The sequence below is a fragment of the Pelmatolapia mariae genome, linkage group LG7 (assembly GCF_036321145.2).
Source record: "Pelmatolapia mariae isolate MD_Pm_ZW linkage group LG7, Pm_UMD_F_2, whole genome shotgun sequence".
Lineage (NCBI taxonomy): Eukaryota > Metazoa > Chordata > Actinopteri > Cichliformes > Cichlidae > Pelmatolapia > Pelmatolapia mariae.
Window position 1 is genome coordinate 63,089,553 of NC_086233.1, and position 24,688 is coordinate 63,114,240.

General features: G+C 41.7%; 2 protein-coding genes across 4 annotated transcripts; one reads left to right on the forward strand and one right to left on the reverse strand.

Moving 5' to 3' along the window:
- The first annotated feature begins 7,504 nt into the window (after nt 1-7,504).
- On the forward strand, nt 7,505-12,469 carry tigara (TP53 induced glycolysis regulatory phosphatase a). Of its 2 annotated transcripts, none has more exons than XM_063481240.1 (6): nt 7,505-7,598; nt 8,391-8,428; nt 8,563-8,684; nt 8,982-9,059; nt 9,135-9,245; nt 11,615-12,469. In XM_063481240.1, the coding sequence occupies exons 1-6, from the start codon at nt 7,528-7,530 to the stop codon at nt 12,008-12,010; spliced, it is 816 nt and encodes a 271-aa protein (XP_063337310.1). In that variant the 5' UTR covers nt 7,505-7,527; the 3' UTR covers nt 12,011-12,469. The 2 variants fall into 2 exon arrangements, with proteins under 2 accessions (XP_063337310.1, XP_063337311.1); XM_063481241.1 differs by having other exon boundaries at nt 8,982-9,032.
- A 4,081-nt stretch (nt 12,470-16,550) lies between these two features.
- LOC134632510 (fibroblast growth factor 6-like) lies at nt 16,551-23,820 on the reverse strand. Of its 2 annotated transcripts, none has more exons than XM_063481244.1 (3): nt 23,256-23,820; nt 22,580-22,683; nt 16,551-20,179 (listed from the first exon to the last, which is right to left on the reverse strand). In XM_063481244.1, exons 1-3 carry the CDS (start codon nt 23,599-23,601, stop codon nt 20,003-20,005), a joined length of 627 nt encoding a protein of 208 aa, XP_063337314.1. In that variant the 5' UTR covers nt 23,602-23,820; the 3' UTR covers nt 16,551-20,002. The 2 variants fall into 2 exon arrangements, with proteins under 2 accessions (XP_063337314.1, XP_063337313.1); XM_063481243.1 differs by having other exon boundaries at nt 22,576-22,683.
- Nucleotides 23,821-24,688: the final 868 nt, after the last annotated feature.

Sequence of the window (24,688 nt, forward strand, 5' to 3'; positions counted from 1 at the left end):
AGGTAAAAGGAAATACAATTTACAGAACTGGTGATTTTAAAAAACAAAAATAATGCATTGAAAGCTAGAGCCATGCAAGACTAAAGTGCAATATAAGAGTGGGATACAGTGTAGCCAACAGTAAAGAGTAAAGTAACATAAAGACCTACAAATGTGTGCGTTGTGGTCAGTGGGCTTACTATAAAGGCATGTGTGGCGATATGCTTTTCCACATGTTTTATATTTATATGTTCTAAGAGTCAGTGCAGTCCACATACAGCCATAAGTCTCAAACTCAAGCCAGTATCTAGTCTCTCTTAGTCTAATCTTCACTACTTATCCTCCAAGATTTCTAAAAGTCTTATTTTTAATTATTACCATAACTATACATTTCCCCTTTTAAATATTGAGAGAAAGCAGCTCTTTGTTTAGAACAGTCATTGGACTTTTTGCACTTAGTTCTCATGTAGTGTGTCACAAATCACCTTGCTGCCAAGTGAAGTTCTGCTGAGCACCTACAGTGCTCAGCAAATTTATTAGACGACCTTTCATTAAAGCAAGAAAATGTGTATTTTAGAAATCTGTTAAAAACTTGTTCAAAATCTAAATATTATATTGTTATTTATCAAGCAAATAACAATCTGAAATCCAATCACAACAGCACGAAATCACAACAACAGTCGCCTCAAGGCGCTTTATATTGTACAGTAGATCGTACAATAATAGATACAGAGAAAAAACCCAACAATCATATGACCCCCTATGAGCAAGCACTTTGGCGACAGTGGGAAGGAAAAACTTCCTTTTAACAGGAAGAAACCTCCGGCAGAACCAGGCTCAGGGAGGGGCGGGGCCATCTGCTGTGATTGGTTGGGGTGAGAGAAGGAAGACAGGATAAAGACATGCTGTGGAAGAGAGACAGAGATTAATAACAAGTATGATTCAGTGCAGAGAGGTCTATTAACACATAGTGAGTGAAGAAGAAACACCCAGTGCATCATGGGAATCCCCCGGCAGCCTACACCTATTGCAGCATAACTAAGGGAGGATTCAGGGTCACCTGGTCCAGCCCTAACTATATGCTTTAGCAAAAAGGAAAGTTTGATTACTTAACAGAAACTTAAAGAACAGTTTTGGTGTTTATCAATATTGTTAATTTAGGGCAGCTGTGGCATAAACCTTACACACTGTGGTGTTTTTCAAAGGGTTATCACACTCTTAAAACAAATGTGTCAATATCAGGGTCACAGGTTTGTTGACGGCATCAACACAAGTTTTATGTTTGAAATTTAAATACAGCGATAGTGTAAAAAACTGACACAATAAGTGTAGTCCTTATATTGACACATTACTGTTTTTAATAAATATGTCAACTCATGCTTAAAAATAGAAATGTAAAAAAAGCTGACACCCAGCTTTACAAAGGTCAATATTTACACATTTGTAACATTTGTAATCAGGAGCACGTTACAAAAATTGAAAATTGTAAATGCATATATTCAAGAAATTTTATTAGAATAAATTTCTCCCAGTTGTTTTTAACATCTACGCCAAAAAAAATCACGTTCCCAGTTGGTCTTTATTTTAAATATAGGCATAACATTATTAGTATAAAATAATTATAGGATTTTTGATATACATTGTCCTACTATAATACAATTTTCCTTCCAAAATATTTTTTTTTTTATAAAATTAGGTTATCAAAAAACATTTTGGACATTGTTAGCTGGTAATATGCAAGGTCAATATTTATGCTAATCCTTTCAAAAACATGTTTTTCTCAAACTTAGTCAGAAACTCTGACAATCATTCATTCCTTTGCCTTGGATAATATCCTTAGTCCAATCCAGGGCCGTGCAGAGATGTTTAAAGGGGCAGGTGCTCAAAGTTAAAAAGGGGCACCTAGAACCAGGCTGAAGAGCAACAACACACGTTCATGAAGAATCTAATATGGAAACGCATCAAACTATATCACTGTCATCAGGTGGGGACAATGCAAAGCAAACGTAGCCTATGTTTTTGTCATGGTCCCCGTGTCTGCCCGGCTGACCCAGGTTGGCTACATATGTTTCTTGTTTTCCTTTCCCTCTCGCCGTGTGTCGCCTGGGCGGAGCTCATTGCGGGCTCCTGCCCCTGGCCCTCGCACCTGTGGCTCATCACTTCACCAGTGCCACTACTTAAGGCAGTGGCTGGAAACATCTCATTGCTGGACTATTGAGTAACCTCGGATTCTCTTTCCCTTGGAGGCCTGGGAGCTGAGTTGCTGGTGTGTTGTGTTTTTGGAACTGTGTGAAGAGCCCCTGTTTCCGGACCTCCCCTGTGCCCCTCTGGATTCCCCCCTCTCTCTCTCACCTGTATATAGTTGCACCTGGTGTTGTGTGTTAATAAAAGGAACTGCATTTAGCTTCCCTTGTCTGCGTATGAGTCCATCCCGCCTTGTGACAGTTTTACTGATGGATATAATGTTGCTGTTGAGGAGTTGCTGCTGCTGCTGCTGCTGGAGGGCAGGGCTGTGTTGATCTGAGAAGGTAGACATTAAAGAGTCCACAGGAGAGATGGTAGCTGATTAAACAAGTGTTATGAGATAATAATAAAATGTAAAGACTGGTGACAGCGCTTGGAACCATAAGACAACAAAACTGTGAGAAGTAAACTCGGCTCTGCCTGCGACTCACTCTTTGCCTCGCTTCCATCTCCTTGTCTCATCTATCACTCTCCACTTCTTGTCCATCTGAGAACGAGGCACAAACTGCTATTGAATTAATCTATTATTTAATTATCCACACTTAAAAACTCCTCCACCTAATCCATAATAAAGTAATGATAGAAAAATGTTAGAGAACGAAAACATTGTGTTTATTATTGTTTTTATACTTGAATGCAATGCAACAACTGGTGCAGGTGTCATTGTGACCTGTGCTCTTTGTAATCCAGCTGCTGACGGATCCACTGCCTCACACAGCGCCTTCTGTCACTGTTTCCTCCTCATGTCCTTACAGAGCATGTCTGGACAATATTATATCATGAGTAATAATTCAAAAAAAATCTATACACATAAAACACGCACATACAGTGACATTTTATACCTTCTCGAGGATACTGTACATACTATGGCCACAAGTTTGCATCATAGTGCTGATCCAGAATCCTTCCCTTATTATTTATTCCTAGTGCTACAATAATAAAGTAACGAGAATAAAAAAAAAAAGAAGAAGTAATAAATATAAAATAATGTATTTATGGTGATTCAGTTTGTTTGACTATCCACTCTGTGCAGGCAGAAAGTTTATTAAATGAGATACAATGTTGCTGCTGTAAAATCAGCATTTTATCATATTTGAAATATAAATCTAATATAATCTGTTTCTTAATGCATTTTCTTTAAAACACGTGTGTGTGTGTTGAAAAAGTGTGTGTGTTTTTAATCATAATTATAATAATCCATAATTATGTGGATATGCATATAAGATTATTCATAATCTAATAATTTATCATTTATATTATTTATATTTAGTGAAATATAAGCCCTCCAGAAAGGTTTGAGGTCGCTCAAACGGCAAAAAAAATGCGCGTACACCGAACGCGATAGAGGCGGCCAGAGCGTCAGGTTTACATGTAAAGTCAATGGAAAGAGCGCGATGACACGCGATTGCGTGTCCAGCGAAAATTCGGAGGCAGATTTGCGTCGCGAAAACGCCAAAACGCCTGAAACGCGCGTCAGTGTAGCGCGTGGGGCGCGTTTGACTCGCGAAAAAAACCACGGGCGTAAATTTTTGTGTTGCATTTTGTGCATACGCGTGTTTCGCCTCTACCGCTCGAGTTGGAAAATCTGAACTCCAGCGTCAAATCGCGCCGCGACAACCAATCAGGAGCCTGGTGACGTGGCTGTAACTAGGTCAAAGGGGCAGATCCAGCCAAAGCCCTTCATTCTTTAATGGAGGGAAGGCTAATCAATGCCGTAGCAAACAACCCGGAGCTGTACGACACCAGCTGCTTTGTGTACCGAGACAGGAATATAAAGGACCGAGCTTGGAGGAAGAAATGTGAAGAGATCGGGCAACCTGGTAAGTTCATTCATGAGATTGACAGACCACGTGACTTTCGCGCATTGCATGCCGGGAGGTGGTGGCAAGACATTCAAATTACCGCATTAAATGCAGGCATTTGCAGCACCGCAAAACGTTTATTCTCACGTTCCAGTACCGTCTTGCCTTTTCTTTCCTCACCAAAAAAGGAATGTACAAAACGAAGGAGAACAATGCCGGTCCGTACAAAGACAGACTCGATGAAAAGGCAAAGAAAAGGACTTTCTTGTGATTTCATGTTTAGTGTCACATTACGGTGGACCCATCTTCCTGTACTCTGCACTTTATGGTTTGTGTTACCTGTTGTTCTGTTATGCACAGTGAATTATTAGAACGTGTTTAAATTGCTATAAATGTCTGTCACACCACTGCACTTTACAGCTGTGCTGTAAATTATCTCTTTATGTCCAGAATGGGCCGACGCAATCTTTCTTTTTAGTCTGTACTAATATACAGTGTCAGAACCAATACAAATAAAGTAAGTGTTGCACAAGTCTTTCATCAGGACTGTCTTTATTTATAACTGACAACAGTGTTACATGTTACTATTGAAGCTTACAGGACAAAGGCAAAATAGTATACCGTTGTGCATTAATAGTTGATTTGTTTAAAAACACAGCTGCACAACAAAACAAGAGCAAATTGGAAAACAGTTATTCATCACTTGCTTGCTTCACAACAACACTTGGGCACATATTTGTGAGCGCACATGATACAGCGACTATCTTATCCAGCAAAGTCATGTTCTCACCTTCACATGGCACCACAAAACCTAAACGGATGGTGTCGTTTAGGATAGTGTACTTGGACCGTAGACAGCCTATAACGCGTTCAACATGGATCCCGACATGTGCCAGTTTTCGTGTGTCCTCCACATCTTTTGCTTGTAGCTGACTGCGACCCCGTGTAAATGCTGGAATTTTTAAAGTGGCACCCATTAAGGCAACACTTTCCCTGATATCAAAACCCCGGTCTGCGAGCACTATGTCCCCAGGTGAAAGTTTCTGTAGAAAGCCAGATGTTTCAGCTATTCGCTTATCACTGGTACGCCCTCCCCATCCTTTAGAAATGAAAGAGATGGTCCCCTGTGGTGTGATGCCAATGAGATATTTCATTGTGTGTCTACTTTTGTATGTAGAATATGTCTCCGCCATGGCGCGTAAATTTTGTGCCCTCTCTATGAACAGTTCAAAACAGTCAATAATAACTGTCACCCGGTCACCAAACATCTCTACATACTGGTGTGGCATACTGGCCTGTAAGCAATGTCTTCCAGGCCAGTGCACCAATGGACTGAGGTGAGCGTATAACACATTTACAGTAATGTTAAACACAGTGGAAGTGGTTGTCCGGCTAATATCAAAGAGGTGTGCAATATGTGCAATTGGAAGGTTGAGTCTTAAACGCATGAGAGTCAACAAGAGCATCTGAAACTGGGAAATTTTCCTGTCAGTGTCTGGCAAGCTCGGGCTGATTTGTTGTAGCACCCCCATTAGTAAAGCAAAAGAAGGCAGCCCTGTGTAGAATTTAACTTTAGAGTTATCATCTTTCAAGAATTCCTTGTCTAATTTCTTTTTGGACAGTTCTTGTTTTAATATTAGGTTTTCTTCCTGCAGGTGTGCTATTTCTTGTAACCTTAGAGAACACATTTTACACTCCTGCAGATCTTCATCCTCGTGCTGTGGAGTTAGCTGCTGTGGTTCGATCTCAGCTGTAGTTTCCGTAGTGACTGGTGCTGAAAGACACACATGCACACAGACAAAGACAAGATCACTTTATGTGCAAAAACAAGACAGTGCTTAATGTGGAAAAAGTGGAATTTATTTACGTACATTGACAATTTTACCTGCATGGATTTCGCCTGGATGAGCTGTCTCTGCCCCAGAGGAACGCGGGCCTTTTCGTGGCTGTTTTGATTTCGATCTCTGTTTTAACCGATCAAATCTCGCTGTGGTAGAAGCTTTAAAGTCTGTGTGGCCCAGTTTGAGAGAGGGTGCCCAGTCTGGATTGCATTCCAGCATTTCGTAGGCTGGTTTGCCTACAAAATACAGCGAACATTACACACAGCCACAATAAACAAAGGAGCATAGCGCGATGATTTCTGTTCAGCGCCATATAAGACATATTAACTACCACAAAACACTTACCTTTGTGGAAATGCTTGGAGCAGACTAACATGTGAGGTGGAGTGTTTTCGAACGTTATATTAGGTCTTCTGATAGCGGCAATCCAGGCCATCCGTCGCCTCTTCGTGACTTCGGAGACATGGCTTGGACAATTTCTCTTCCACGCCGGAATCCGATGAAAACCAATCGCATTTCCCGTCGACTTCACGCGGCTGCCGTTCGCCCGGCTTGTGCAGTTAATAATACAACAGCTTCTTGCCATTTTATGTTTCTTTTTATCGCTGTGTAACTGATTTCTATTGAAAGCCTGTGCCCGCTATTACCTCTTGCCACTACTTCCCAGTATCCTTTGCGGTTTTACCCCTGAATGACGTCACATTTTCAATCTCTAATGATAGTCATGTGACTGATGCAAGCTAGACCCTTTTATTTAGCACAACTGTGATTAATAGTTAAATATTATTGTTGAGGGGCACAGGCAGGAAAAGGGCACCTGGGGCATCCATCGGGAAAGGGGCACGTGCTCAAGCCCCTTCCGCCCCCCACCCTCTGCACGTGTCTGGTCCAGTCCATGATGTTTTTTTGCACTAGGTGCTAAATACATGTGAGCTTTTACACTAATATGCAATCATCCTTACTGATGATGTTACCATTAAAGATTTGCTACAGCTCCTACTACACATTTTGAGTTAAACAAGTCTGCAGCTTTTCAGAAGCTTGAGGCTTTGACACAAACTCAAAGTCACGAATTTGTTTACAATTCAGCGTTTTTTTTCTGTTGACACAGAAAAAGTGCATAGTGCATAAACTTCCACATGTACATGAAAATATGACAGATTTGCATGTGGCCCCAGAAATAACTGATATCCTACAAACAGATAACAGTTATGCTGTTTGTTTGTTTCTTATTATTTACTATTATGTAATTTTAGCTTTACTTTAGTTACTTGAAATATATTTCGATTATACAACTTTTGCACTACTAAGCTACCTGTGTAGTAGTATAATGCATGTATAATGCATCATATATGCACGTCTAAATTTTTTGTAAACTGGACTCTCTTTAAGAGAAAATCCCAATCTCAGTGAGACTAGCTGCTCAAATAATCCTGGATACGCCCCTGGATGTCGTAGTCAGTGACTGATCACAGGCGTGTCGACACCTTTCCAGAGTTCACCTTCATAATAATATCTGTACCCTACAAGCGTGCAGTGGATGGTGTCGGGTTAAATATATCTGTGGGGGTAATGCGCTTCTGTGGGCAGCTGTAATTTCCTCCTGACGCCATAAACCAGTGTTCCTGTTTTCCGTCACTGTGAGACTCATGCAATGAGTAATGCGTCTTTACCCGGTCTCTAACTTCCGCAGCATGAAAACGCTAACATTTGGGCTGACCCTTGTTCGACAGTAAGTTTATCTGACGATAATATATTAAGTTCAGCACCACAGGGTTCCGAGTAGCGCGACTTGTACTTTGACAGACTTCAGTCTGTCGTGTTTGGAGGGGTTTTAAAACGTGTAGCAGTGATTGTGTTTATTTCTATCGTGGTTTTAACCAGAGTTCACGGAGAGCGTCTTCTAAGCTAAAACGAGGAATATATGATAAGACTGTGACTCTCCCAGCGTGTTTGTACCGTTTGTTCAGTCTGTGCGACGTCTCACGATGGCCACCAGGGGGCAGAATAAACGCGGAACAATAAAGGTTCATTCATTTACAATATTGGGGAAAAATATTTTGTGGGTCAAAGGTAAAACCACTAACACATACCACATATTGTCCGAAGATACCATGAAAATAAAATCAATATTAGCAGTGCAGACTCCAAATGTTTGTTATCTTTGTTATTTATTTGCATTTTGCGTATCACTGGGGTTGAATCTGTAACTGAGAACTTGTCAATTTCTTTTTATCCTGACATTTGTTGATATATGCATTTATTTTGGCCATTTTGATTAAGTGATTCAAAATAACTGAATTCATAAAAAAGACGTGTTAGTAGCCAGTCGTCATTAAAAGTATAAGCACAGGTTTGGGCATACGACCTGCAGAAAGTCATGACTGTGAGCAACACTTTCATGCTGGGTGTAATAAAAGATTTGCATTTATGTGGTAATAGATGTGAAATCAAATGAGTGCCTGTTGAGCACCAAACTCTGACATCTCTGTCAATGTTATCTCCTGTCATTTATTTCCTACAGTGGGGAAACTCAGTACAACAAAGATGGTCTGCTGCAAGGTAAAGAATGATTCTAAATATTTGTTTCATTAGAATAAAATTGCTTGTTTTGGGTAAAAAAAAAAAAATAGAATAATGGAGCTGTGTTCACACCAGGCTGCTTTATTCTAATTTCCCCTTTTCCTTCCACCCAGGCCAGGCTATAGACGCACCTTTGTCTGAGGCTGGGCTGCAGCAGGCAGAAGCTGCAGGGCGATACCTCGCCAATGTCAAGTTCACCAGCGTGTTTGTTAGCAACATGCTGCGGGCAAAACAGGTAAACTATGAACCTTATACAACAGCAGTGTAAAAAAAAGCGTCTGGCCTTTCAAAAGATCCAGTTTGATTGATTTATTTTATCTTGTGAGTCTGTGGATTTGTTTCTGTGTGTCATAAAATTTCACAGGTGTGGAGATGAGATCTAAATGAAGGCTCAGTTAGAAGATAAATGCAGTCGGACCTTTGAACACTGAGCACTTATGTAATTCTGACTGAGTACTCGTGGCAGACTTATAAAATCCACCCTGCTCCTCTCTGTAATCAGATTACATTTTGTTTTTGTTTTTCCATCCAGACCGCCGAAACAATAATGAAGCACAACAGTAGCTGTTCCGCTCTAGAAATGGTGTGTGACCCTCTGCTTATAGAAAAGGCGAGTGACCTCATAACTTACGAGAAAACTTATTGATCAAATGTTTACGTGCCAATGAATAAACTCATCTTTCAGAGCTTTGGGATAGCTGAAGGGAGGCGGTTACAGGAGCTCAAAGACATGGCCGAGGCGGCTGGTCAGACGTTTCCAGGCTTCACACCTCCGGGAGGAGAGACGCAGGAGCAGGTGAGTCTTGGTGAAATTCTGGATCACTGATAATGAAAAATAATAAATAATATTCAGGCCTATTGCCAATACTGAATTATTTACTTTCTTTTTATCCTTGGGAAACAACAAAATACTAAAAACAAAAAGATGAAAAACACTCACACTTCTATTGTTTTTCCACTCTTCATCTCAAAAACAGATGTGGCACTGGTGATAACACGGGCCGTAAAAGTCACCCTATTGATGTCAGGTCCTTGCATCCCTGCTGATTATCTGGTTTTCTGTTATTTATGTGGACATTAATAACATCTGTAATCTTTTGAACCCGACCCCTGAACCATAAAGCCAGGGTATCTTTCTTTTATCTGGATACACTTACGCTATCATCGGCAGTAATGATAAGCGGTCACATAAAGCTGGCTGTCCACTCGTTTAGTCACCGAGGGTTTCCCACCCGCATTGACATGAAAGATGTGGTGTTGGCAGCATCTGACCAATCACAGCTATGCATAAGAATACCAGCAGTTGATCAGCTGATTTTACAAAGAAAATTATATAATAGCAAAAATATGAAGAAGTTAAACACAGCACAGCAGTGTGAGTGGAAGAGCACTGTGCTTTAGTATTAATAGTGCTGAGTTACTATAATAAGAAACATCGTGCCAGCTGTGAAAATTGCAGCTCTGTCATCAAAACATGGGAAAATCTGATGGATTATAATCTACTGTTTGATTAAATGAATGTTTCATCCTTTCAGCTGCAGCCTTGGTTTGAAACGCAGGCGATGAGTTACATGCAAATTTGATATAAGGACAGCAAGTGGGATACAAATAGATGGGATCATGTGTTCATGCTTTCTGAACAATAATATAGTTGTAAAACTGTTTGCAGCCAACAGGAAAAAATAAGCTCTATCTAAGAATTTATATTTCGTACTGATCAGCAGGGAAATGCAAAGATATTAGATGCTACTGAAAAACTTTACAGTGATGCAAACAGAGAACCGATTGGTCAGCTGGTCAACCGGACCTGCTTTGGAGCAAGTTAGCATAGGTTACCATGGACGTACAGAAAACCCAGGGTTAGCCCTGTCGTTACCCAGATAATATGAAATCTTGCTTCTTAGCACAGGCCTCTGGCATTATTTATTTATTTACTTCATGTTTGTGTGTTAATGTAGTTCCTGGTAACACATAATGTATAAAGATCAGTCACAAAGGTGCATTTGAGTACTTGGTAGATGGTTCCAGCACGATATAGCCATAAAATTTTACAGTTGTTTAGTTAAGATTAAAATGAAGTCTTGAGTTCGAAGTACTCACAGGTCATGAACTACAACATTTTGATTCCATCGCAGAATTGTCTGTAGATTATTTCTTTCCTGAGTTTCCTCGTATCTCTGTTTGCTCTCTTCTTCATCTTCAAACAATCCATCCTCTAACGCTCATCCAGTTCAAGGCTGGAGCCTATTCTCTGGACAGGTCACCAGTCTGAGCAAAGACAGAGAGAGACACAGAACCATCTGAGGCTGCAGTGCTAACCAGCTCACCACCGTGCTGCCCACTTCCTTTATATATTCCTTCAAATATGTTTCTGTTTGCTATTGTTTGCTATTCCAATCTTTTTTTTTTCTTAAGTGGGATCTTTTGCACATATTACACTAAAATGAAATCTTTCTGCACACTTACCTCTGGTTTGATACGAGGTATCTTGGTGTAATGTACACATACTTCCACTAGGTGGCAGGAAGCATTCATCTCCTAGCTCTGTTATGATTAGCACATCATTGTCTTTTTTGCATCAGCATGACTGAATTTCTTGTCTATCTGTGAGAGAACGTTGGGGTGATCAAAGTACATGCCCGTCTACTGTCTCACAACTCCAGAATGTACGTCACTACCCGATTAAAAAGTCACTACTTGGTGTGTGTGTGTGTGTGTGTGTGTGTGTGTGTGTGTGTGTGTGTGTGTGTGTGTGTGTGTGTGGGAGGACAGGATGTGAGGAGGAGGAGGAGGGGTTGTTGGAGGGAAGGATGTTCTATTTCCAAGATACTTCGTCCATTACGTTCTAGCTTGGACATGAACTCTGGTCAAATCCAGGACGTGACCAGCACATCGTGATGGTGACGCTGATATTCAAATATAGATTTGACATAAGCACAGAGCACTCAAATCCTCTGCAAAAGGCCTGCTCCCTCCCTTTTTTAAACAAGTTGCAGGTTGTTGCATCAGAAAGATGTGCAGTTTTTATACCAAAGGATGTGACTATGAATAAAACGACCTTTAACCTTTATCCCTCAGCGCCGTAGGAAGCCTGGGTCTCATTCTACAGTATGTACAACAATAGAAGCAGGAGAACATTTCATAACAGATTTTTGCTCTGCTCAGGTGAAGGAGCGGTTCAAAGAGTTTCTGGAGAAAATGCTTCAGCAAATTGGGGCCGAACACTTCAGCGAGAGAGGGCAGGACGAATCGTCGTTACCTGCTCCGTCACAGGCGTCTCCTACTGAGGGGAAGGCCGACGACGGGGTCAAGGATATCCCCGTCCATGCTTTGGTGGTCACCCATGGGGCTTACATGTGCGTGGTGGTGCGCTACTTTGTGGAGGAATTGCACTGCCGCTTACCTCAGGGTTCTGATAACGCACACGTGTTCTCTCTGAGTCCTAACACGGGCCTTTGTCGGTTTATAGTAACCGTGAGAAAACAAGACGACGAGTTCATATTATCAGGGATCCGCTGTGTTTTTATCCACAGAGGGGACCACGTGAAACACAGATCGTGACCTTTTACGTCCTTTTCTTAGGGTTCATTTAAACAGTAATTAAAGCACCTTCGCTCAGCCTCGGATCGTTTGTGTTGCAGGAAATTTCATCATCACGTTGTTATTGTCTGGCTGTTCATTACTACGTACGTGGGCGACTCTGTGGTTTAGTGAGGCCTCGTTTCTAAATTTATCCTGTAGGGGTCCAGAAATCTGCATAGGAACTCGGAGTAGTGTTTACTTTTTGGAAATCAGTTACTTTTCCATTGTTGTGAATTAACACTTGAGTCAACAAGGACAAACGAATGTTACGAATGAACAGTCGCTCTGTTGCTGTTTTTCAGTCCACACATTTATTTAGAGTAAAAACTGCTGTTGCTTAGATAAAGGAGTCTGTGACGTGTGCAACTACTGAACCAAACAGTAGACGACGAATAATTTACTGATGTAAAAATGTACGTTTGCATCTGTGACGGTTCTTTCCTGATAAAGTCGTTTCGATAAACTCAGTTGGTTGTTATTTATTCATCTTTTCATGTTGCGTACCTTTAATTTTCATTCCTGTAAGTGGGCTTCATTATTTAGGTCATTTTAGTTTTTGTTTTTTTCTGTTTTACTTCAGTTGGACAATATTTGACCAGGTCAAATATTGCACCATTACATAACCAACTGGCTGCTTTCATGATGACTGTGTGACTTTTATGACTATGAAAAGCTTTTAATTTTAGCAAGTTTTCACATGACACTTATTGTCAGGAAGATTTTAAAAGAGTGTTTTAATCTTAAATCACTCAGATACTTTCAGCTAACTGGGACTTTTGCATTTGCAGATCCCGTTTATTTTTGTTTGACAGGCAGTTAATTCTTGAGCCGATCTTAGATAGAGGAGGACGTAATCTGACAATAATGCACATGAGAAATGTCTCAGCCGTGCGTTTGAAAATGATTTATCTTCTGCTTAAAACAAGAAACAAAAGATGTTCCAGATACTTACAGTTTATTTTATTAACATCAGAAATGATACACCAACCAATATATATAAATAATAAAACAGTAGGCGAGTAAGGACGTCATTAAAACAGTTCAATAAATAAATACTTTTTTATTGCTGTGACTGCTGGTGTCCAGCACCTGATATATTTTTAACATTTTTATGGAAGCTGCATACAGGAGATATTTTTTTCCCAGTCACAACAGTATCATTCGTCTTTTTGTTGTTCTTGTTGCTGTTTTTCAGCAACAGTTCAAGAATTGTTGGATGATTTAAACAATTATTTGAACAAATATTGCCATATCTGACCCAGGGGTTCAAATTCTCCTCACCAAAGAGGTTAAAGGACAGCAGCAAACTGGACCAAACTTATGTCGAGTGTTCCCAAACAGGAGACCTGCACGAGCCCCTGTGATGTTACTTGGTTTATGAGTACATACAAAAGGGTTAGCTCCATAAAAACTCCAGAAGAAGGTCAGTATCTCCCCACCCAGCAAAGCATGACTTTACAAGTGCAAAGGCATCGTTTGAGTTCATTAGAAACATGATCTTCCTTTTTTGGGACAGTGCAAACTCCTCAGACGACCAGCAGATTCTAACCCACACACTGTTACTGTCAGGCAGCACTGACATGCTGCCCCACCCTGTGAGAAGCTCACACACCATGCATCAGACACTGAGACATAACCTGCTTACGTGTAGATATATGCATATATAAATAGCATAGATGTTTTAATATTTTGAAAAATGACCATCCACTAATTCTAGTTGTGGACCTGAAGCAGACACTGTTTTACTGTCCAACCATTTCACATCCCAATAAACAAAAACAGACACCTGCATGTGCATTACTGAAGCAAACGGCTGTTATCTGTGTCCAATAAACTTTTGCTTTTGAACCGACTTCAGCCTCGATGACTGTGCAGTGTTTAGGTGTCAGTTCGGCCTCTAATCAACAGGTCTTTTCAGGCTAAGTATTTGTAATAGCCTGAAAAGAACTTTTCAACCAGGTCTAGAAATAAGGGACTACGGTTTCGATGGCTCTTAATGGTCAGCCAGATTTACCCCGGAAAATAGCTTCTATGGATGAGTGATGCTGGGCGACTTAGGCTTGGTCTGCCCGGTCTGCAATGTTAGTCTTCACAGGGCTTCCAGGCGCGTTGGGCTGTAAGACGGACAGGGGGTCGTCGCAGGAGGTGATGGTCTCTTTAGACACAGCACCCGTCTGATCCTGTTCAGGCCGAACGTGATCTGCATCTCTGAGATCTTTTCCAGAACGTGAGGGATTTGCTTCTGTTCGTAAAGGATCAGAGGGGTTCACCTCTTCGCTCCTTCTCTGTCTTTTAACCGAGGGATTCAACAGCCTCTTCAGCAGGGCTAAGTAGTGTTCAGGCGGCTTGCCATGTGCTACTCGCAGATGACCTCCTTGTAGTCTGAGCAGCCTTCTCCCGCTTGTAGAGTAAAACACATGATGGTGGCTTACTAAATCTAACCAAATGTCCTGGAAGAGACAGTCTTCTCTGACCCTTTGCCTCTGTTTGGTAGAAAGAAACTGTTTATGGTCTGTTTTTGGCACTTTGTGACTTCATTCAAACTAAGAACATCTAAAAAATACTCACAGATATGTACAGCTTTCCCTTAAAGTCCATACAGATGAAATGTTTTCTTCTCAAATCAAATATTGACACAAAGTTGCTGCTAGCTGTTCTCACAGGCAAAGTGACTGGAAAAAAAGCACAATTTCTATCAACAATTACAAATGTAACAAGAAAAATTATTTGCTTAACAATATTCTGCTTTTAAATTTGAAAATATATTTTGAAGTTTATAAATGTACAGAATTAATCTCAAACTTCTGTTACTTTTCTTTTTGGTTTTGTTTGGTTCAGTTTTTCTCTAATTTTTCTGAACTTCCTTTCAGATCCAAAGCGTGATATTTACCCTCTTCAAAATCAAATAAGCAAAGTCGGTCATACTTTACATTTTCCTTTATTATTACAGAGGCCATTGTCTGTCTAAGCTGTTCCAGTTGTGTGCATATACGCAGACTTACCCAGAAAGCCGCTGTAAATGCTGTGTCTCATTGATCCATTCAGCACAGAGTAGAAGCGTCCCATACCGGCAGATGTATCTGCATTTGTTGCCGCGTTCAATCGACCCTGCTGATGTTGAGCTAGATGTTCTGAATCCTGGAGCCTTGGCCTGCAATCCACTGGTACAGACACATGTACAGCAATCAGGATGACTAAGAAGGAAGCCAGTTGCATGATCGATGGCAATGAAAGGCCTTCTAAAAGCACAAATGTTCAGGATGGTATGTGGTCCGCTACTGGAGGAGGAGAAAGTCCAACGGGTCTATTTAAACAGAGGGTCAATAAACTGGCTAACTCATTTACCAAAATGACTCCAAGCTTGGCTGCTTTGCAGCAGTTAAGGGTTGCCTAGATGCAATTTAAGTAAGTTGTATGGAAACACAATGCATCACACATGCATAAAAAACAGTTTTCTCCCCTACATGGAAGTAAAAGTTCTCATGTGTTCAAGTTTAACTAACAAAATCTAGCACAGAGCTTAAAGTCTAGAAATAAGAAAATGCAGAAGAAGAAATGACTGCTGGTGATTCTTTGACATTAATGACGGGTTTTCACAATTTTTGCTCATATTTCTTGTTACTTGACCTAACTTGTTGTTAGAAATCTAACATTTATGAAAGCATTATATAAAGATCAATTAGATTAGTCTAAAATCTAAAGATCGGGCAAAAAATTGGTCATTTCTTAATGACTGACCCTCTGTTGCGTCACAGTAGGCTGACTGCCATTCAGGCTAAATGAGTTATACTGTGCTTATTATTTAACTGTACACACTTCCGCTGCTCTCGTTATCTTTTACAAGAGTTCCCGCCCTTTAATTATTCCTGGAAAGCCTGGCCTCATTCTTAGATATTCATGTATATTTAAAATGAAAAAAACAACAACTTTCAAGCTCAAACATCAAAGGAAGATTAAATTTGAATACTAATGTAATGTTTATTGAAAATTGTGCAGATGATCTGCGATTATATGGCATATATTTATAGCAGAAGCTATATAAACTAGCAGTATGTCACATATTCATGAGGAAAATAAAGATTCATGTTACTGTATGGCCTTTAATGAAATCACACACTGAAACTATTCAAACTGATGCTAGTGTTTGTTTTTGCTTATATTGTAATTGGAGCAAAATCATATTTTTTCAGATTAAAATTTAAATGAGATCAACATAAAGGGCTGCTGTATTCTTGACCCATTTTCTTTGCAACTACGCTTCCACACCTGCAAGAAAAAAACCCCAAAACATGCATAGTGTGCCTTCCAACCTCTTCACCAGGAGAGGGCGCTACATACTGACTCATGAAAAAGACTTTGGCTGCAGGTTCAACATTTGCGCTGGTACTCGGATTTTCTCTGGTCTTTGCCATCATTCCTGTCAGTCGGGGCATGCACGTGTGAAGTAACTTAGACACACAATAAAATAAAAGATTCGCAACAGATTTTACAAAAACGTATTTTATTATCGTCTCAGGAATACAGTTGACTGCTGTGCACAGCACATACGTACAAAAATAAAAGGAAAACCATTTGCAATATATTATTTTACTTACTCATCATCATATTTTTCAGAAACAAATGATTGGAGAAGTCTGTTGTTTCAAACTAATTTACAATCATTTCAATAATCGGAACTAAGGCAGAAGGTGAGGTATATGTTAAAAAAGAGGGGGTGGGGGTGGACTCGGAGGAAGTACTCTCCTTTCAGTGCAGGAATAGAAAAGTGAGAGGGAAACACAAAGGCTGCCGGTGGCACACAGGGAGTCTGATCCCAGAGCCGCCCGCAGGCCTTCGGTTCCCTACGAACCGACACGTTTTGAAACCAGCTGAACAGATATATAATGAGCGCAATGGCAAAACCCAAACCTGGATCCGGATCCTTAATCAAAGGGGTAAGACAAACCTAGTCCGTTCAGAACACTACATGCATAATGAGGACTTGAGGAAGCAAAGGTTAAGTACCTTTTCTCCGTTACTGCGGTATCATACAACCTTTTATGCCTCTGAACAGCAACATGCAAAAGTCGTACAATTGCGACAGTAAATGTTTCCCTAGTCTTAGAAAGTAAAAACCAAGCTTAGTTGGTGTGTGCACAATATCGATTTCTTTCCACAACAGAAAGTATCATGTTGGAGGAACTGCTGTGACGTTCCTGTTCCTGCTGTGCTGACAGTGTCTCTCAGGACCATACAGAAACTACTCGTCATCAAAACCAAGTGCTTTTATTCTTTCGTGTCAGCTAACTACTTCTGCACTCCATTAAAAACGCACCTTTTATATATTTTGGATAAATTAGCAAAAATAGCTCTCTGACCTTTTCCTCATGTGGTCAGCCAAGAGAAAAAGCTACATGTGATCATTGTTTCGATGGCTGATCGCTCATAATGACAAATAAGATGCTCAAGGCAAAATCCCCCACAGTGGTGTTGATATTCAGATACACACATGACATCCTGGGCATTTCAAGTTGCTCTCTTGGATCACAGTATAAGCATCCCCTCTCCTGGAAGCGTTTGATTCTTTTTCACGAGGCATTTTGCTACATAACTATTGTACAGTCAGCGCTTTTCTGCTGCACGCATCCCTCAACTCACTGGCTTTGCTTCCAGTCGCTCTCATCTTTGTCCTCTCCGTTACTACCGTGCGTCAGTTTGCACGGCTGGACAATGCCTCGTTATTCCCGACTTAAGGTAAATTGATCTCATGCCATCGCTACAGTCGTTCTGGCTGAAACAGAACAGGACAGGAGTGTGCTCAGTCGGACACATGCATACGTGCTTACACACACACACATTCGTCTCTGCTACTAGACAGAAGCTGGAGCTTAAAGGGCGCATAAACCATTGCTCACAGACATTCTGTCAGTGAGTTACAGTAGTGTTTAAAAGGGCATGAGGTAAAATATGATAACATATCTACAAGTGCCTTGCTACTTCCTTTTAATCATATTTCACCGAGCTGGCCTTATACTCGTAGCATAACAAAGGTCAAATCCAGCTTGATAGCACCTCCTTCCAGCATTTAAAATACTTGAGAAGTTGCGAAAATCATTAGTACTTTCATTGCACATTACAAGACAACTGTCTTTGTTTTCATCAGGAAATGGCCTAACAGGGTTTTAAACTTTAGAAAGCAAAAATGACGTGGCTGAAACACAGCTACACGAATAACACAGAGGGCAAATCGCCCACATCTCTGACCTTTGCGCAAAAATGGCTCAGATGCACAGGATTCTCAGGTCCCTGCGATGACCGTCCAGTCTAAGATTAACTAACAGGAGACCCACGAGTCTGCCACGCAGGTATTTCACCCGATATTATCCACATGTTCGTCAACTTAAACACTCAGTGATTCCTCTGTCCATCTTAGCTATCGTTTGCTTTGTTTGCTTCTTGTGCCCTCTCGTTTCTACAATGGAAAATTACAGTATTAGAAAGAGGAGCATGAGAGGTTGTTAAATTCAAGTATGATATGCTGTATATGCAAAGCCTGAATGAACATCACTAACGTAACCCTTTGGTTCAGCTCATATTCGGCGCTCTCCTGTGAGACTCAGTGACCAATCTGAAGAATGCATAAATAGTTAAAACTCTGTCATAAATGATCCACTTTATCTAAATATCAAAAACGGAGATACCGTAAGTATTGTTTGCAAATCCCAGGATCTTGAACTGAGAGTAAATGTCGCTTTTCACTCGATTTATTTTGAGTTAAAGCAGCAGACCGTGCCGTGCTCTGTAATTTTACTCAGCATGCTGCTTTAACCAGTGTGAACTTCATCGTCACATAAACTTTGCAGTGTAAAGTAAGAGACCTGATGCAACAGACGGCATCGACTTGAACCGGGGGAAATGTACAGTGGGCAGAGATGGAGGGTATTTTGCGTCATAGTGTTAGGTCTGTGATATTCTGTCCCTCCACCATGTAAAGAAAGAAAACAGGCAAATCCGCATACATGATGAAAACCAATGCATAAACATTCACATTTTCAGTTTGGACTGATGATCTGGCTACAAAAACTGTTCAAACGAAACCCGGGATTGTCAAAGCTCCCTTGGACGTGATGGCGACTCCAAATCCAGCTTTCCTTTTTAACAAGAGGCTCCACTGGGTCCTGTGCAGCGTAGAGTCTCGCTTACTAAATTGATCTAATTATGGAAAGAAAATAAAGTGAAAAAACTTCTGGCCCTCTAGGAATTGGGCTAGAGCCCCCCCAGTGGTGTCTGAGGGAGTGATGACTTGCGTATCATTCCTATTTCTGACTTGAGCACCACATTTCTCGCATGCAAGGGTAAGGGGGGCCGCAAGAAGGAATTCAAGGCACCGCCACCTCATGACAAAGCAAGAAAAAAAAACAACCGCTATTTTTTCAAGTGCTCTAGTTGCCCTGACCGTGACAGAGACAGGCAAATGCAACGGATGGGAAATGTCTAAAGTCCTTGATAGATGACGACGACGACAACAACAAAAACAAACAAAAAAACCTTAGAAGTAAACAGGCATTCTTCTGTGTAAAAATTTCATGCACACATTTTTCTACATCCTTGGGATACGGTGCTTTGAGGTAATAACAAATCCATTTGAAAAAGATGAGCTGTCATTCACCGACAGGGCAAAAACTCAACCAATTCCAGCAAGCACCCATAAAACCAGAGGGGACAAACGACGCCTCTCCGTGCCCTTCATATCATAAAAGGATGAAAATCACAAAAGCAGCAAAGAATGGCATTTTTGATCATTTCTAATACAAAGTAAACTACCCAAATATACATATAAAGTTTGAATAAATACTATCAGATATAACTGTGTTTCTTTATTTTATAGTCCATTTTTGTCTTTTTTGTGTTTGTATGTAGTATACGGTATTTATGTTACCTGGGAGATAATCCACATGTGCAAATACGTTTGTTATTGCCAGTTTTTGCTCGTCATATTCGGGGTAGGAAGTGCGTTACAGTCATGGCAGTTGTGGCCTTGTTGCCCCTCTTCACGCGGCCATGCTTGCTGAGTGCGATGTAGGATCCTCTGTAAACCAGAGACTCGTAGGCGTTGTAATTGTTCGCGAGCAAGCTCTCCTTGAACTTGCATTCGTCGTGGAAGACTGTCTGGAGGCGAGAAAGAGACAGGACATGCCTTATAATGAGCTGCTCGACACAAATGCAAACAGAGACACAAGTTTGAAGCTATGAGAACCTTAAATAAGACTGCGAGCAATGAACAGTAATAAAAACAGTGAAATCTCACTGTTGTGGGTTTTAAAGAGTCTTTTTTTCAGTTGTTTGTGTTACTTCACTCAAAAAATGATTTTTTGGATTTACTTTAAAGAGTTATGCCAAATCCAATTCAATTTTATTTATACAGCTCCAAATCACAACAACAGTCGCCTCAAGGCGCTTTATATTGTAAGGTAGGCCCTACAATAATGAACAATGACCTATGAGCAAGCACTTTGGCGACAGTGGGAAGGAAAAACTCCCTTTTAACAGGAAGAAACCTCCGGCAGAACCAGGCTCAGGGAGGGGCGGGGCCATCTGCTGCGATGGGAGAGAGAAGGAATGCTTCCACCTGGCCGTGTTTAGTAACTATAAGGAATTAAACGTGTTTTACTCCAAAATGCTGTCCTGACTAAATGAAAAGCCACTGACGCAGCTGAGTTTTTTTTTTTTTTTTTATGTCAGCCGGTAACTTGAAAACTCAATAAGTCATTGAAGGTTTCAGGTTTTTGTTATTACCCATACTAGGCCTTGCTCCTACTTTCTGCTATCAATCTGATCTAACTCCAAATCTTGCAAGTATTGCTTTCTGAGATGCAATATTTCAGACCTAAAACCTCCAGAAAATATTCTCAAATAAATAAAATAAGAACAATTTTGGAGACAAAACAAACATAGGACTGCTCGTCTTTGAATATCTGGCACTGTGAAAACCCTTCTCTGCTGTGCTGAGCTGGCTATGCATGACTTGCACAGTGTACAACAGTCACACTCGCCATCAGAGACCATGTGGCCTAATTCAGTCTCTTATCAGATCATCACCATGCTCTCAAGCTAACGCTTCATCACTCATGACCAGATAAGTGATTCACATTCTGTCTGTCAAATATGTTTTCCACAATCACATTCATGTGTCAGCAGGGCTCTGCTAAACATAATGTTCCTTCCCGCACCACTCGGAGCTAATAACTGTCATCAATGTGCTTAAAAGCAAACCGATCACGTCAGCTCAAACAAGCACGTGTTTCCTGTCTGATAAAGTCATTAAAAGGATGGTATGTGGGAGAATCTGATAACAGCATCGACCAAGAGTCGTTTCTATGCCCCACTTTTGTTTTGCGACGAGGATATATTTTAAGCAAGAACCTTTTACAAGCCAAAACAATAAAGACAGAGGAGATGAGGAGTTCAGTGACGAACTAAATAAAAGGAATGTAAACTGTGTGCTCTAGCTACCATCACATTGGGAATGTGAGGTCATTGGGCAATAATAAGATGCACAAGCTTGAAACTCTGATTAAGACCCAGAATACTCCAGTTATCCAAGTCAAGCAATGGAGGAGATGATGGAGTTGTAAAACACTAAAAGGAAGAAATATAAAGCATCTGATGAGGTCCTCAGGCAATAAAATGCTCAACCTCAGAGAATCAGAGGATATAAAATATATCAAATACAACACTTGAGCTGACAGCTATCAATAAAAAACCCTGATGAAACTCAGAGGTTTCCACGTGTCGCCTTGCTTGCCATGTTGAAAGAAAACCTACTCTACCTCAAGGCATCTTCAGCGCCTTTAAAACACTGAGTCATTTTGTTTTATTGGATCCTGAATCCATATTTTCAAAAGACCACAAAGGCTGTTGAGGAGAACAAGCAAACAAAGTCATGAGTAATAACTGCCAGGAAACTCTTAAGAACAGATTGTATTTTTTTGGAATTAAATATTTAACAAGAAAAATAAAGTGAAAATGTTTGAAGGGCAGGATTATGGAGGCCTGTGGAAGGTGCTGCCCATGTGCCTCTCAACATGTGTGTGGTGTGTGCTGCGCCATTTGCCATTAAAATCGATTTTCAACTGTGCTGACAGGTTTCTTGGGACCAGGGGGGCTTCCCTCCTCCTCTTGCTCTCTTTCTCTCTGACACACACACACACACACACACACACACACACACACACACACACACACACACACACACACACACACACACACGGTACAGCCCTGTGATCTAAATCCCTCATCTGTTAACCTCATCATTATTTACCCATCAGCCAACAGGCCTCGCACACTTGCTTTAAATATAGCTTTAGAAATTCCTGATGAAACTGAAATATAGGTAGGTTTCGCAAGCCATAGCGTGCAGCTCCCCTGCAGCCACATAAGGCAAGAGTCTCTTTCCAATTTACGACAGGCAAACAGAAAAAAGGCGGATCGAGCTCCAAGTGCGTCCTGATTTCAGGATCCAATTAACCAACAGTGCTGAACAATAAATGAAATACTGTGCATACCTACCGTTCCGTATAACCTCCCACGGCTGTTCATTGCGACAAACAGCTCACTCTTCACCCCATATAGGCTCACCACTCCTCTCTCCACCGTCGAGATCTCTATTAGACCTGATACATGACAAAGATGCGTTACGTTAGAGTGAGCAGTGAGTGACATACCAAAGGAGCATCCTGGCTAAGTGCGTGCGTTTTGCCACTGTAGCATTGTGCTTTCTCTACGTCTATGGGTGTAACCTTGCAGGTTGCTGCGCAGCATGCCGAGCCTTTGTTCTGCATCTTTCACCCCATCTTCCATTTGCATCCAGGCGCATTAATTAAGCGCATTGTGGTTATCGTAATAATAGCTGTCCTAATTGCACGGCGTGCACGGCTATTGGTCTCCCGGACCGCCCTCAGAGGGCTGCGTAAAAATAAGTTGTGTCTAAAAGCGTCCATACATTCGTGACATGGTTGAGCTCGAGGAGGAGGGGGGAGGAAGAGGGGTTTTCAGTACTGATGGATACGTGCTTTAACAGATTTGTCTTTGCCGTGGAAGAAATTCAGTTCTCTCCCCGACTCGGATGAGACGCGATCATGCAAATGAATAGAGGGGATAGACTAGCCTGCTCATCGCAGATCCATGCTTATTGACCGTCTCTCTTTTATGTCTATTGCATTACATTGGTGGAGATATAACTCACTGTACTGGTTTTCATTATGTACACCGTTTATCCTGCCGTCGGGGAGGATCTGAAGGTGAAACCCGATGCCCACGTTGCAGTAGAGCCTCCGCACTCTTTTGATGCCCAGCAGATAGTCACTCTCCCAATTCAGCTCCGGTTTCTCTCCGGAGATCCCGAGCACAGAGCGCGAGAAGAGGGTCTCCCATCGTTTCTCCAGTAAAGTTGCATTTGTCCTGCTGCTCGGTAAAGGGTACGCTGACACGATCCCCAGCAGAAAGCCCAGGAGAACCACTGCGGTCAGCGTCCAGTGCGGCGTGCCGGCCTCGCAGGACATACTGACGAGGAGCCTTTGCGCAACGGCCATCCGGTTTACCTTCGGGCCACGTGGTCAAAATTAATGACCCTAAAAATACCGCTCTTCTTGTTTTGCTTCCTTCGGCATGCTGACTGAGGGTTATTTTTGGAGCACAGATCAGTGCTTTGGGCATGAAACGCAAGCCCCGGTGCAGAGGAGGAGAGGAGACGGGAGAGTGCGCGGCAGAGCTGGAGGTGATGGTGATGGTGATGTTGGTGGTGGTGGTGGTGGTGGTGATTACCATGTTTTGCAGCTCCCCCGCGCCCCTCTCTCTCACACACTCACTCTCTCTCTCCCTTTTCTGACAGCCTCTCTCTCTCGGTAAGAGTTCAGAATATTGCGCTCACCAAAAACACTTCAACCTCGCCAAGACTATCGCATCCCTAGATGACATCATGCTGACTTCACCCGCAGGGTTATTGCAAAGGCAGAAAAAACAGCAGGTCTGTGGAGATGTGAGGGGGATAGCTGCTGTTTCTGCCTAACTGGAAGAGAAGAAAGCTTATTGGCGTTCCGCGGTATGGGACGCGACGGGGCACTCGGGCTGCTCCCAAATTGGGTCGGTGGTCATATGTCTACCCGATCGCTTCCTTATTTAGAAGGAAGGTGTAAAAACAGGCCCACTTGTCACCGGAGAGCAATGACAGGGCTCTTGTGCTGGTCTCTCTTCCTTTCCTGCCACGTTTAAGACTTTTCCCCAGCAAATCTAGGCTTTTTAAAGCCTAAACTGAAATGTCAGCTGGGCCAGAGAGCCAGCGGGGAGCTCGCCACCAATCAACGGCAAAGATCAAGGTTCAAGCCTTCAGTGCAGGCTAGCATCCGCCCCCCTGACCTTGAACAAGACACTGAGCGCCTCTGAACTCAACAGCACGACCGGGTAACGGAGGTCCAACGTGTCATTTTAATCATGTCAGGTTTTTCCACGTATACCCTAAGCCGTGCATTTCTCACGGCGCATTCGTGAGAACTACGAGGAGCACTGGAGAGGCCCGTCACGAAACGGCGCACATTGTCGGCGTGCCATTCCGTGTAACATGAAAGCCTATCGTCTTTTCCATGTAATGGATAATGCCACCAACAGTATGTCCATGCGTCA